This window comes from Eutrema salsugineum, unplaced genomic scaffold (assembly GCF_000478725.1).
Source record: "Eutrema salsugineum unplaced genomic scaffold, Eutsalg1_0 scaffold_7, whole genome shotgun sequence".
Taxonomy (NCBI): Eukaryota; Viridiplantae; Streptophyta; class Magnoliopsida; order Brassicales; family Brassicaceae; genus Eutrema; species Eutrema salsugineum.
The window spans coordinates 1519443-1534738 of NW_006256486.1; the positions used below are offsets into that span (position 1 = coordinate 1519443).

Here is a 15296-nt window from a genome sequence, read left to right on the forward strand (position 1 = left end):
TTCTTTTTTGGGTTCAATGATACTCAGATGAATAAGAAAAGTTATATGAGTGAAAAACAAAAATTGCTTTCCATTTTATTATCCAAAATATTCCATTATTATCATTACCAAAAAAAAGTTCGGATTACAAAGTAAAATAAAACAACATAATATTACTATTAAAATTTACCACGGAGCACGATTTAGACCATCATAATGTAGATTTGAATTTAAATTGAGATACATCAACGACACTATTACAAACCTCTCGACTATGTATATATGTTCTTATCCGATTATAATCATCAATGACTTTTTTAATGAGAATTTGGTTATGTAAATTTTGAATCATCACTAATAATGTCATTTCATCAATAAAATTGTGTTTTATTATATTTTCACCAATCTTTACATCTAGTAGTTGAATCTGCCAAAATTATTCACTTAACACGGTGAACCAAGACCTGATCCATTCAGGTCCAGACTTAATCGAAACCGAATTTATAAACTAGATGTAATGTAATAATTAAAACTGTCCAAGTTCCCTTGTAATATTCATGAATCATTTTATTAATAGTCAATAAATCAAATTGTTTTATTTTTTATAAAAAAAATGTAAAATTTCATCAAAAAAGCGTTTTTACAAAGAATGCTTATGTGGTTCTAAAAAATTGAAATCAAAGCAAAATTAGACTAGAAATTTGTGCTAGTTGGACTCTGAAACTTTAGCGGGTGGAGAACCACCAAGTTAGACCATCATCGTATCTGGTACCACTCGTCATTCGGATGGAAGAAACTCTGTTCTGCACAAGGGAACATTCCCTTGTCGATAAAGCGAATTAGCTGGAGCGGTGATTGTGGTTGATCACTCTGACCTCTTCCATTTTGCTCGTGCCAAATAGTGTGTACTGCCAGTTGGAAGACATATCTGAATAAGAATAGAGGAGTTGAACTTAGCGTTGAGTCAGAGAGGAGAAGAACCAGACTATCTTAATCTGTGGAGAAGCTATCGATGAGTAGATTGGACGCAAGATTGGTCCAAATCAATTTTTTTTCTTTTTTAAAGCTTTGTCTTTCTGTTTTATTCTGTAAAGTTTATAAGTGAAATTATTTATTTTTTTGTGTTCTTGTTATTTAGAGTGTATGTAAATCAAACCACTTTTGGTCATGGGAGGAAATCCTTGATCCATCCCAGGAAATCTCTTAGATTAAGTCCTTTGTCCATTGATATATTTGGACCTTACACAATCTAAGTGTATTATATATCAACATTCTCTTCATCCATCAATATATGTAATTTTAAATCTTTATGTGCTTTAAGTTTTGTGGCTTCTAATCTTACATCAAAATCTCGCATAGGAGAAGAGATCGAGCAAGATTTACGACTTCTTTATTTCTAACGATGAAGGGACAAATGTATATAGTGATGATCGAAAAAGTTCCAAAATTTAGAAGAAACTATATCGTTATTATCATTTAATATTGATGGTGAAGTTACTGTGCTTCAGATACCAATTACACGTGTAGAAGACAATTTAGAACTCTTTGATTTTTAAATAATTTGAAAATAAAAGACCACAATCTTTTAAAAAAGTCACCATGTTGGAAAAAACCATTGATATAGAAATCCAACAAAAATACTTTTAAGAAAGAAAAATATAGATCATATATCATTAGATTATCATTGAAATCTAAAAACTTTATATTAAGGAAAAAAAACTGAATACATAGATTTTGTGACATTTTATATGGAAAGTGTATTAAAGTGTTTAGACAAAACTAATTAGTAATAGTAAGATAAAAGTTATAAATTCATTAAAACATATTTGATGAGGTGCTAAGTGTTTTCTTTTATTATATATATGGTATTCTTGTGCATCTAATAGAATAAGATCTATGGATTGTGTTCCACCCAATTAAGTTTTTTTTTTTGCTGTAATTCGTCAGTTTTGTGAAATAACTGACAAATATTATTAATTGTTTTAAATAAATTATGCCTTTGATGAAGATTTTGTTTTGAAAACATTTTCTACCCAATTAGTGATAGTAAGATTTCTAACTTAATTTAGGGATGTGGTCTATTTTTTCCTAAAAAGCAAATAAGTAATGACTCATTTGTTGTATAAATATACAATGTCTTGCCTTACCTTTTCTTATATTTTCCATCTCTCAAAGCTTCTGAGATAAATTAAAAAAATACGGTTAAAAAACAAGAAATTCTTCTCGTCAAAAATGGCATCTGGTTATGTTTTTTCCTTGTGATTATTCATGCTTCTTCCATAGTTATCAAAATTGCTCGACTATTTTCTCGTTACATATTTTCTGCGTGAAACTAATTAGTAAATTTACGTATGATAACCACATATATATACATGTAGTAGAGTTATGAACAACGTGTACATTGTTGAGCCTATAGGAGTTCATAAAGCCACTATAGTCTGGCTGCACGACATCGGGCTCAAAGGCGTCGAGTAACACTCTCATTGTCTCCCATGCTTTGTTTTGTATTGTTTTATATGCTCTCTTTTTTCGTAAAATATATGCTCTTTTGTTTTCAAAATTCTCGAATTTTGTACATTTCCTCTCTATTTTCTTTTCTTGTTAGATAATAATAAGTTCGTTTCACTAAAGTTGTATATACATTACATATTATACACATTATATATTTTTTAATTAATTTATTATGTATGCAGCTCAGTTCAGCCTCTGCAAAGTTTGGGTCTTCCCAATGTAAGGATCGATACAGATACATGTGTTTGCCATGAATTTAATTTCTTTTTATATATAGCCACAATGGAAACTATGAATTTTCTAATAAAAATATATGATTTGGCATAGATAAAATGGATTTGTCCGACTGCTCCTACACGCCGTGTTACTTCTTTGGGTGGAGAAGAAACCACTGCATGTACGATTAATTGGCTATAGATATACATATATTATTTTGTTTCTTCTAAATCAGTATTTGATGTCTCTAAAATATTACTAATTAAAATGGAAAACTAATAATACAGTATTCATAATTCTTTATGGTGAATCAGGGTGCGATATCACAAAAGTTTCAGAGAGCATGCATCATGATTTTGAAGCTTTAGATAATGTGAATTCATTTGTTGCTGGCCTTTTCTCTTCCGAACCAGAACATGGTAATTCGGAATTATCTACACTTAACATGCATAGTTTAGACTATCTATACATCAAATACATATATATGATTAAATAATTAATACTTTAATGTTGATTTTGGTATAGTTATTAAAGGTGTGGGAGGTGTCGGCTTGGTTGCAGCACAAGCTCTCTACTTTGCGAGTAACTATACCTTTGGAGGAGTCACCATAAACCTAAAAATTGTTGTAGGGATCAACGGTTGGCTTCCTAGCTGGACGTAAGCTCCTCAAGCCCTGATGTAGTTTTTCACAATTTTTTATTTAACTATTCGTATATACCTTTTACTAATGGAAAACCAAAATCGATCAATAATCTTGTAAGACCTTGCGAAACGATATGTATTCTGCCTTTGGGACTTTTGTTCGTGCCGGATCGCTAATCTTACTTACATATGGGACTTGTATGTTTTATAATAAATTAAATTATATATATATGTCTTCTTTACAATTTAAGTAAGTATTTAGAAAACAATCGCGAGATCATGCTAATTCTTGGGGGTTTTTTTTTGTCGTTGTTGTGTCACTTGCAGCTGATGATGTAGCTTTCTCGGCATTTGCACGCATCTGCGCTGACTCCCTTCACTTGGCTGGATTTCCAATCATTCACAAATAATGTGGAGGGTCTATATTTATAAATTACTTTATTTTTTTCACTCATATATATTTTAGTTATTACTATCTTTTAACATATTGTTCTTCTCTGAATTTTGGGTTATGTCATATGCAGGGATCACGTCATGAATGATCTTCGCGTAGCACTCCCGCAATATTTTAGGCTCTGATAAGGATATAGCTAAACTCTGCATCTTGAAAGAATATGGAATAAAACTATCCTACAAGTGTTATAGCTTTTATTTTTATTTCTTAGCTATTCATAAATTATATAATTGTTAATGTATTTTTCATTATTATCCTTCAAAAACTGAAGTTTATTTTCAGTTTTCTGTTATATCATATGTCATATAAAAAGGTTATTATATTGTCAATGGTGAACAAACAAAAGAGAAAGAAGTAAAATTGGTGAAATAACATATTGATTAAAAAAAGTGGGTTAGTGGTATAATATAGCCATACATACAGTGTTGTACTACCAAAATATCAATTGTAACATATCCTTAACTATCAATTGAGATTGTACATACCTACCATCGCTCTTTTCCCTGTCTTTTGATGTGCCCTATTCTCTCTTTGCGTCCTTTTTTCTCTAATATTCCTTCCCTTTTTTATTAGTTGTCGTTTCTAGTTGTTGTTTTCAGTTTTCAATGCAATTACTTTTTAGGATTATTTTTATTATGTAATTTAGTTTATTATTAATTGAATTATGTTTAAATAAATAATTAATGATGTTTTTATATTAAAAACTAATACAATTAATATTTTTTTAATCTATGTGCATAACCTTAATACGAAAACTAAATAAATCCGGAGGGAATATTTTCTACTGAGATTGTACGTAACAAAGTGTACCATACAATCTATTTACAATCTATTTATACTATTTTTAGATAGGTTTTATTATATTTTCGTAACGCATAATTCCATTCAATATACATTTCTTATAAATGATTTATGTATGACATGACAATATTTGTTAAAATCATTAGAACTTGTTGTATCAATATTGTTGTGTATACTAATCAAATTTAGAATCACATCAAATACAAATCTATTCACCCGATAAAACAAGTATTTAATTAACCAAACCATTACATAATAGTGTTCGTATAAGCGCATTTAAACCCAATAAACAACAACAAAGATCAACATGCAGAATCACACAACACAAAACAAAATCAAAACAAACAAACGTACAAAGCAAGAACAGAAAAAAACTCTTCATCTCACTTCCTCTCTGTCGCATGAGTAGTGGTCGTAGTAGTAGAGGTTGGAGCTGAAGAATCATGTTCTTTGTTTCCTTCATCAGCACCAAGTCCTAAAGTGTGCTTAACCGCATCAGTAGCTCCCATGGCCATTTGCTTCACTTGCTCACCGGTTTGGCCCAAGATCCCACCGGTCTTGTTCTTACCAGCTTCTGCAGTCTCCTTGGTATATTCTGCTGCATCTTGTGCCTTGTTCTTGATTGTTTCTCCTGTCTCTGACATGTAGCTTCCCGTTTTGTCCTTGGACTCTTGAGCTTTCTGTTGAGTTGTTTGTGCGGCTTGAGATGCCTTGTCTTTAGCTGCTTGAGCTGTTTCCTGGGTCTTTTGTTGGGCTGATTGGGCTGCTCCTTGAGTTTTGTCCTTAGCTACATCTGTCTTCTCCCCCATCGTTCTCATAGCTTCCCCTGTTTTCTCCTAAGATTCGATATTGTATTTAAATGGGACAAACGTTAATAAAGTAATTAACTTACATATCTAATCAGTCGATACAAAAATACGAAATCAGATAAATACTTGCCTTTTATAATGAAGTTACACATTATAGTAATATCATCAAAAAATCAAGCAATAGATTGTTTTATCAAATAACACGCTATATCGTATAATAGTGGCTTCACTCGTTGTTATTTTTTTACCTAATTAAGAACATCATTTTATTTTATCTAGAGTTTTTGCAAAAATGTTTTAAACTAAATCATTTACGAAATATTTTAATATTGCATAAGAAATCATTTAGTACCTGAGTCTTGCCTCTGGTCTCACCAGCTTTGAAACCCTGTTCTTGATGAGAAGCCATTTTCTCTCGTCGAAAAATTCGAAACCAAAATATTTAGTGGAAACTCGAAAGGCTGATTGATGATCAAAAGCTGTTTATCAGAACCTGTGTTGGAAGATATCTCCGACTCTTATGTTTGAGACATTTTATAGCAAGTCTTGGTCGGCCCGAGAACAAGATACATGTTGCAGATTTCTCGACACGTGTTAAACCACGCGTCGCGATTAGGTTAGAGCGACGAAGTTCGAAACTTGGAGAATGTGAGAGTGTTGAATGTTAGGTTATCTTGTTTTTGATGACGACCTATGTGCAAATGCCACGCTATATATAGTAAAAAAATGAGTTACGGAAGATGCTAGATACGTGGCGAGTCACGTACATGGATTCATTTACTTAATGCATTATGCAACAATCGTCATACAATTTACACATTAAAATATTTGGTAGTTACGTTTTTTTTGTTCTAGTGCATAACATTTCGCCACCTGGTACTAACTAAATCATATAAATTAGATAAACTAGGATATAATTTTTTTTTTCTCACAGCATATTTATGTACACTAGAAATTAAGACTAATTTCTATGTATATTAGATAAGATACCAAGAATAAAACTCTTACCTCATGTGTCGGTGGCGAGGTAATTGAGGATCCAAATTTGATTTTTCTATGAAGAAAGTTATTGTACGTATAAATTAGCAGAAAATTCCTGCTAATTAGTTTTTGGACTTCGTCCCTGGTATTTTATTCGTACGACAACAAGATTTATAAATATAATGATGTTTTGGTTGTAATAATAAAATTTGCTCAATATTGTGTGTGTGTGTTTGTTATCTATATTTATTAGCTAGTTACGATCGATGCAATGAAATACCTTTTACCCAAACAATGTCACCGAAAAAAAAGGTTTAAGATCTTCCTATCGCCAGTCATTTTCCTCCATTTCTTTACCAAGCAAAGTTAGGGTCATACATCCTAAAACCATTCATCTCCACAAAATTTAGCCCTAATATCAATCGTCAATTTATTTTCAACGTGTCAGCGGAATCCTTAGATCCAGGAGTTTACAATAATACTACTTTCGAATTGTATAAATACCACTTTAATATGTATATTATCAATATCCCTTCAAAGTATTCTTCAAAAATAAATTCGTAGAAGAGATTCACAGATCCAAAAAGAAGATGTCATCGAGCCAAGAATTAAGCCACAACGCCGGAGAAGCCACCGGTCAAGTTCAGGTACATTAGAATATTGTATATATATCACATTAGGGTTGGAACGGAGCCGGATATCCAGACTTTTCAAAGTATCTAGATCCGGATCTAGATTCGTCGGTTAATCAATTTTACTATCCGGATCCGGATCCGAAAACTCCGGTTTGAACCAAATATTTACGGATATCCGGTTTCGTTGATTTAAAAAAAAATTCAATTTTTAAAAACTATAATAAGATAACATATATAATTCAAATGTATCAACATAGCAAAAATTAAAAAAGCATTCAAGTAGCATTAAAATACTACAAAGTTTAAAAATTTATATAGCAAAAGAGAAAATAGTAATAGAGAAGTTAATTTATCTTCATATCCATGTATTATCCATTTTCATGTTTTTTTCTCACAATTTGAAATAGAAAATTATCATGCAATATGAATTTCAATAAATATTATCAAAATAAATAAATATTTAATAAACGGATAACGGATATCTAATTTCAACATTTTCTATTATCCGGATCCGTATCCGAAATAACCGAATACTTAATTTCACTATTCGGATCCGGATCCGAACTTCACGGATATTCGGTTTTTACGGATTGGATAGAAACGGATTCCAAATCAAAGACCGGATACCGAATAATAATTTCAGCCCTAATCACACACACTATGGGCCGGTCGATTTTGAACTTCCAACATGAAATGAAAAACAAAGATAGATAAAATGTAACTGTGTCATTTAACTGCTTTTTTTTTGTAAACTTTACAATAAGACCAAAAAATAAAACTAGCGTTTAAAAAACAAAACCATCTTAGACTTTGTTTCGGCATATTCAGGTTTTAGGGTTTCTCTCATCTCGTGAGTAACACCTGAAAGGCATATAGGACTACAAAGCTAGTTCACATTAAAACGAATCTCTTAATTAAAGTCCTTCCAAAATCACAAACCCTTTCATTTCTACTACCTTCAATGGTTTTACCAAATAGATGAACACCTTCACACCAACTGTCTACAGATATCTGATCGGGTTTAGTTTAAGATATTCAAATTTTCAAGTTTTTGGATTTAAGATTTAAAATCTATTCCAATATTTTAAAATTTTAGTTTGAATTCAGTTTAATTTTACCTGGATTCGGTTCGGTTTTAGATATCTGAAAAATCTATCGTCCTTGCTTTGTTGTAATTATATAATTAAACTGGGAGTGAACACCCATCCACTGTATATTCTTATTTAATTTTCCTAATTTTGACTATTAATCAATTTTCTGTATCTAATTTTTATAATGATTATACATTTCTTTATTATAGTTGAAGAAGGAAGAATACCTGAACAAAGTATCACAAGCAATGAACCAGAATGCCGATCATCTCACTCACTCACTGACACACTCAGAGTCTGATCAGAACAATCCTACCCTACTTTCCCAGGCATCTAATGTCATCCAACAGGTTTACTTTTCTTCTTTTTTTTCATTATTATTTTTATAGATATCAGTTAGCAATTTTACTATTGATTTTGGAGTATAGACCGGTGGACAAGTGAAGAACATGGCACAGGAAGCCGCCGATGCGGTGAAGAACACTCTTGGAATGAGTCCGACCACCAACAACCCTAGCAGCCCGGCCGGCACGACCCGCCTGAGCAACCCCAGCTCCAGAAACATTTGAAAGGAATTATTATTAATAAATATTGGCCTAATATTTTCTAACATAAACAAAAAATGTTGTATTTGTTTGTTCAAGTTTCTGAGTTTTTGGATATATTTGTTTAATACGGTACGTTGAGACATTTTTATGTGTCTCATAACCCTTAGTAAGGGTTCTTTTAATCGATATCTTAAGTAATTTATATAAATCAAATTCAGTTAATGCATTTTTAGTCCGGTTTGATTAGCCTACGTTTTTAATCCTACATAAATCATATATTCTCATTTGTTAGTCCACCGGTTATCATGAAAACTTTATATATTTTGATAGTGATATATACAATATAATTGACAATAATTAAAATTATGGTTTTTTTTGGGTCACCCACTAAAATTATGTTGGTATGAGACCATTATAAAATATGTATATTCAAAAATATCAAATATTAATTAAAGTTCTTTTAATCGATATCTTAAGTAATTTATATAAATCAAATTCAGTTAATGCATTTTTAGTCCGGTTTGATTAGCCTACGTTTTTAATCCTACATAAATCATATATTCTCATTTGTTAGTTCACCGGTTATCATGAAAACTTTATATATTTTGATAGTGATATATACAATATAATTGACAATAATTAAAATTATGGTTTTTTTTTGGGTCACCCACTAAAATCATGTTGGTATGAGAACATTATAAAATATGTATATTCAAAAATATCAAATATTAATCAAATCAACTCTAAATCGGCACAATAAACTAGTCACAAATTCCCATATGAATCACTCAATAATAAGTAAATCACCCGGTGACGAAAATGTGAGGCAAGAAGGCTAAATTGGTATGATCACGGTGGCGATTTCTAGAGTTTTTGAAAAACCTAAAATAAAATGTGCTTCAGGTTTTAAAAACCGCAATCTTTTTAACAAAAATGATCATTATTAACTTAGTCGTTTATTGTATTTATTTTGAAAATTACTGTGTAGTAACAATAAATAATAAATATAAATTTTAATAGAAAATACATACTTTCCATACTCTCTTCAATCATCATATATAGTAAATGCAAAGTAAAAATTTAGTTTTAAGCTCTCTCATTCAATCTTAGGGTGGTTAATTACCCTTTGCCCCTCCCAAAATTTATTTAAATTAAATTTTATAAAAAAAAATATTAAAAATCGAAAATCATCATATATAATTATGTTACTCCATAATTTTTTAAGTAAATCTTACTTAATAAATACTTAGATATTATTTTTTTTAAAAAAATAATATTTATATGAATTATAAAAAAATATTTAAAATTAAAAATCATCATATAGTTATGTTACTCCATTAATCTTTACGTAAGTCTTGATAAATATTTAGATATTGTTTTTTAATAAAAAATATATATACAAATTATCTGATTTGCATAAATCTTAAAGATTTTTCAACCAATTTTTTTTCTTCACTTGCATGGTTGTAATGTTTGGTGATCATGTAAACTATATATTTCATGTGTTTTACATTATAGTGATCTTGTGACTTCTTAAAAAAATAGTTTTTTTGCTGTTTAATTTTCTATTCGGTTGTTATTTTTGCTTTATATTTGTTTCTGTTAGCTCATGTAGATCTATATTTTTTTATATATGTTAAGTGATACCTTGTGTCTTCCCTTTTGTAACTTTTAGAAATATATTTCGTTCTGATTTATATTAGAAGTTGGATTCTATTTATATTTTATAAATTCTTCTTATTAATAATAGTGTTTGATGTTTTTTCCTGTTTAGGAAGTGGTGTTTTAGCCGGAATTTCTTTATCGTTGATTGTTTAGTTTTACTGCTATACCGAAGGGTAACATTTTATTTTATTTTTTTGTGCTTTAGGTTTAGATTTGTGATTTTTTTTTATTATCTATCATATTTATGTTTTATATATTAGCCAGTTTTGGTGAACTTTTTTTTCTCTTTTATTAGTTGGGGCTGAGTCGAGCCTTCTTTTGTTTATTGATTCTTATCTGTTTTAATTTTTGATTGCTTTTGTTTTTTCTTTCTTAGGTGCTCGCGTTTTATTGTTTCATCTCGCGATGCAACAGATTTCATTTGCTGGTGATGAAGATCGAGATTATGATCATGAACCTAACCAGTTCTCGGAGTCAGTTATGAGCGTTTTATATGTTTTAAAAAATTATTACAAAAATATCATGTATTCTGTTTTGTGGTGTAGGCTCTTGGTGACGATTCAGAATGGTTTATAGGACATACGGTGTTTAAATCCCTCATGGCAATAAAATGTGAGTTCACCTGGTTCTTGTGAAGGTTGCCAAGCTGATTGAACTTTTGGGAAGGTACATGGAACTTTAAAGAACACGTACAAAAACACAGGTTTAATCATCTGATTGTGGATTATTAATTGATCTGATGAATCCTAAATTTATAACCGTTCAAAAGAAGCTTTGGTGAACGAGGTGCAGAACATGGTGGTCCGTGTTTTATCCAAGACCCCACCCGCCGCTGCCGAGAACAAAAGAAAACAAGCTAACAAGGAGTTTAGTTCCAGCACAAATGTTAGTCCACTTGGCATTTTTTTACTCTCAAAGTTAGTTCTATTGATAATAATGATGATACATGAACAAAATTACTATTTTTTATTCGAACATCACTTTATTTGAATGAGTTTTGTGTGTTTTTGTCTCTTATGTCCAGTGTTGGGATATATTTTTGATATTGGTTTCTGGTTTTTTTATTTTATTTATGGGCAAAGACAGGTGAAAAAAGAAAAAAAAAAAAGGTAACTATTTGTACTTTGATTTTTTTGCACGTTTCTCCAACTGAAATCTTTTCTGTGTGGAGTGTTTTCATTTCTTGTATTTCCAGTTGAGCTTGAACTGTTAATTAATAAAATGTTGTTTTTGGATCAGAGTAAAGCTTTTCTTGCTTAAGTTTCACAAAAAATGTAAAATTTATGTTTAAGTAGCTAAAACTCTAGGTTTTCTTAAGTTTGTATGTTGGAAGGATTCAATTCCATCTAATTTTGTCTTTTCTTCATTTTTTAAAATTATTTAATAGAGTAACAAATAAATATTCTAACACAACAATGAGGAAGAAATTGATGATAAATAACATATAAAAATCTGCAAATCTTGGGACCTTGAAATTGTCACAATCCTTTTGTGGAGACTCCATTTTACTTAAATTCTTATTTTGATATTTGCTTTAATTTTTGATATTTTTGTTAAATTATTAGCGTAATTAAGAAATTTTGAGAATTTCTTTTTTGGTATATATGTTTAAGCTCTTTTTTAAAGTTGATTACCCATAAACAGTTTTGATTGTTCAAAAAGGAGCAAACTACAAAAGTTAATGCAGCTTTCTCATCTAACAATAATATAACACACTTTTAAGGAGAGTTTTAAGTTTGAAGTGTGTATTTATCTTTTTTCTCAGCCTCAAAAGATATAGAGTCATAAAAAGTATGAAGAGTATGTAATATGAAAAAAAATATCTGAAGGAGAAGAAGAATAAATCGTAAAAACAAAGAAGAAGAAGACGAAGAAAACGAAGGTGCTGAATAATAAAAAAAGATGCGAATACTAAATTTGATAAGAAATATGGGAGGGAGAAAAAAATAAAGAATAAGACATGGAAAAAAAAATATGGACGAAAGAAGAATAAGAAAAAAACGATAAAGAAGAAAAATAAAAAAATAGTGAAGAAGAAAAAATAGGAAACGAAAGGCTAGAATTTATCTTAATTAAATTAGTTTGTGGATTATTCAGTATTTTTTTAAGTAATTAATTTTGGTTTGTGTTTAATTTTTTTAGTTAATTTTATTTTGATTTTTTATGTCTTAAATAATTGTTTTAATTTTTTTAATTTATAACATAAAACTTTATTTTTTGATTTTAAAACCTTTCGGCCCGCGCAAATCGCGGGCTAAACATCTAGTACTTATGAAAGACAATTACACTCTTATCAATTTCAATTATTTTTTTTTATTTATAATATTTTGATATAGTAACTTACAAAATAATGTTTATCTTTAAATTGAACTCTTTAAATAATAGTAGATAGATTGATGTCAAAAAAAAATAATAATAATAGTAGATAGATGTCTGTGTGGACCAAGCAATTGGGCCCATAAAACCCAAACCAAATCCAGTTTCCTCTTTCTTGCTTAGCTGTACCATAAAAAAAAAAAAACCACTCTGATTGTATCGAACAAGCGAACGAACCACACTCAAATTTTGATTTAATCGTCTTCCTCGTTCGCATTGGGCTATTCTCATCTTCTTCGTATTTATCTCTGCCGCGAATCCTTCTCCTCTCCCTCCTTTATGTCTTCCTGTAAGTTCCTCTATAAATGTTCCTGTATTTTGATTCATACTCGAGCTACGATCTTTGTTTTGATTTGTTGTAAATTCGATTCTGAAATGAATTCATTTCTTGCCACTCTTCGTGAATCCTCTTTTCTCATTCATCAATGGAACTTGGGTTTGAATGATTAGGTTGATTATTTGCAATGTGATTAAGTGTATAGAGAAGCCTGATTCTTTGCCTTGATTTAGGATTTAATGATGCATTTGTTTGAGTAAATCTCAGGACTTTTAGTGACTTAAATCTTGATCTTTTGATAATTACTCTGGATTTTTCTTCGTCTCAAGATAATGCTATTCGAGTTCGTCACTTGGTGATAAAATTGAAATATTGCAAAGATAACAATACACCGAGTTAGATTTCAGTTTCAAAACATGCTCTTTTTAATTTGGTTTAATGATATTACTATAAGGTCAACATCCTCTAAAAGAGCTTTACGTTTATTTTCAGGTAGCTTAGGAGCTCCTAAGATTAAGATTTATGCATCAAATTTAATAAGATGTGACAAATTTTTGCTGATACCGAACAATCAAAGACTATGTATCGGCCAAATCCCCATGAAATATCCGAGTCTGAGGACAACTTTGCAATCTGTGAAAGCTTCCCAATTGTCTGTAGTTCCAACTGCAGAAACAGCAGGTTTAAACTAATCTTCTTTGTTCTCTCATTTTAGACAATGCTTAAAGTTGTGGCTTATGGAATGACATTTGGAAACTGGAAAGAGTACCCTTTTTATTTTATTTTGAATGTTATGGTGTGTTGTATGTTTTCTTCTTTAACATTTCTTCACCACATCTATTGCAGATGTAGAAGATTCTGAAGAGACCAAATCATCTGTTGTGAATGCTCAGCTCATTCCCAAGTCCTCGGAGGTTGGTTTTACCTCCCTGTTAACTACTCTCTGCTTTTCTTGATCCATTTTTTCTCTGATGAGCCAGCTTTGGACATGAGTTATGTGAATTTTGAACCATTTTATGTTTCATATTTTATCTTCTAGGTGGAAGCACTTATCAGTGAAATCGCCGAATCTCCATCAATTGCAGAGTTTGAACTGAAAGTAACCCCAGTTTTCATTTGATTACTTGTCTTTTGCTAAGTGTTCTCTTTAGATTTTGTCTAATATTTCTGCTTTCTCCCACTTGCATAATAGCTGGGAGGTTTCCGCCTATACGTAGCAAAGAAATTAGCTGACCAAAGTAGTCCACCACCTCACCAAACTCCGCACGTAGTTGCTGCAAGTGTGACTCCTGAGGGGATCAATACAAATGGCTCAGCCACGTCTTCGTCATTATCTATCACAAAGACATCATCTTCTTCAGGAGACAGACCGCAAACACTTGCTAACAAAGCTGCTAATAATGAGGGTTTAGTGATTCTCCAATCTCCAACGGTTAGAGAACAGATAATTGTCTTTAAACTGGCATGAGTACGGCCAAATTCGGGGTATATCTTTGAGTGGAAGTTTACTGTTGCAGGTTGGTTATTTCAGGAGATCCAAGACTGTTAAAGGGAAACGCCTTCCTACAATCTGTAAAGAGGTATACATCTTCTCTTATGAGTTATGACTCTTTAGTATTTGGGGTCTCTCAAGATTGATTATATGTTTGGTTTTTGGTTACTCAACAGAAAGACATAGTGAAAGAAGGTCAAGTTTTATGCTACATCGAACAACTTGGTGGCCAAATCCCAGTTGAGGTATAATAATCCCTCTCGCTTTCTTTTGCTTTTATTCTCTATAATTGGTCTTCTTATATTGTTCTTGCTTTCTTTCTTCCTAGTCTGATGTTTCCGGTGAGATTGTCAAAATACTCCGTGAAGATGGTGGTAAGGCTCTCTTTTCTTTATGCAGCTGAATTGCTCCTCGTTACCGATATAAATTCTCTCTTTTGAGTTTCGGGTTATTTTTCTTTTTTCGATTCGAACAGAGCCTGTAGGATACGACGATGCTCTCATCACAGTTCTTCCTTCATTTCCTGGCATCAAGAAGCTTTAGTAAGAACTAAGAACTAATTTTGGTTTATTTATGTTTGTGCTTTGTGTATGCTGCTTTGTTTTTTCTCTTTTTTCTCCACACAAATAGACAAATAAACCACACTCAAATCTTTGTCCCTACCATTCTTTGTTTCACTAAAACTGAATCGGATTTTTTTATCCACTGATATATAGAATATTAATCCATATATTTATAATCAATGAGAAAATTACAAAACAAATGCATAATAATATAAATAAAAATTCAAACAATTTCTTAAGAGAAACCTAGCCAGT

General features: G+C 30.9%; 4 protein-coding genes across 4 annotated transcripts; 3 read left to right on the plus strand and 1 right to left on the minus strand.

The window, feature by feature from the left end:
• The first annotated feature begins 2364 nt into the window (after positions 1-2364).
• LOC18010776 (acyl-protein thioesterase 1 homolog 2) lies at positions 2365-3526 on the plus strand. The gene is made up of 6 exons (XM_024150334.1): positions 2365-2450; positions 2673-2709; positions 2818-2887; positions 3021-3125; positions 3232-3364; positions 3469-3526. Exons 1-6 carry the CDS (start codon positions 2365-2367, stop codon positions 3524-3526), a joined length of 489 nt encoding a protein of 162 aa, XP_024006102.1.
• Positions 3527-4822: 1296 nt separating this feature from the next.
• On the minus strand, positions 4823-5920 carry LOC18010777 (late embryogenesis abundant protein 7). The gene is made up of 2 exons (XM_006392830.2): positions 5766-5920; positions 4823-5440 (listed from the first exon to the last, which is right to left on the minus strand). Exons 1-2 carry the CDS (start codon positions 5820-5822, stop codon positions 4988-4990), a joined length of 510 nt encoding a protein of 169 aa, XP_006392892.1. The 5' UTR covers positions 5823-5920; the 3' UTR covers positions 4823-4987.
• A 925-nt stretch (positions 5921-6845) lies between these two features.
• On the plus strand, positions 6846-8809 carry LOC18011172. Its single transcript, XM_024150592.1, has 3 exons — positions 6846-7041; positions 8330-8470; positions 8549-8809. Exons 1-3 carry the CDS (start codon positions 6985-6987, stop codon positions 8687-8689), a joined length of 339 nt encoding a protein of 112 aa, XP_024006360.1. The 5' UTR covers positions 6846-6984; the 3' UTR covers positions 8690-8809.
• A 4047-nt stretch (positions 8810-12856) lies between these two features.
• Positions 12857-15155, plus strand: LOC18011294 (biotin carboxyl carrier protein of acetyl-CoA carboxylase). Its single transcript, XM_006392832.2, has 9 exons — positions 12857-12998; positions 13479-13667; positions 13833-13900; positions 14026-14085; positions 14179-14418; positions 14504-14566; positions 14655-14723; positions 14807-14852; positions 14954-15155. Exons 1-9 carry the CDS (start codon positions 12989-12991, stop codon positions 15019-15021), a joined length of 813 nt encoding a protein of 270 aa, XP_006392894.1. The 5' UTR covers positions 12857-12988; the 3' UTR covers positions 15022-15155.
• Positions 15156-15296: the final 141 nt, after the last annotated feature.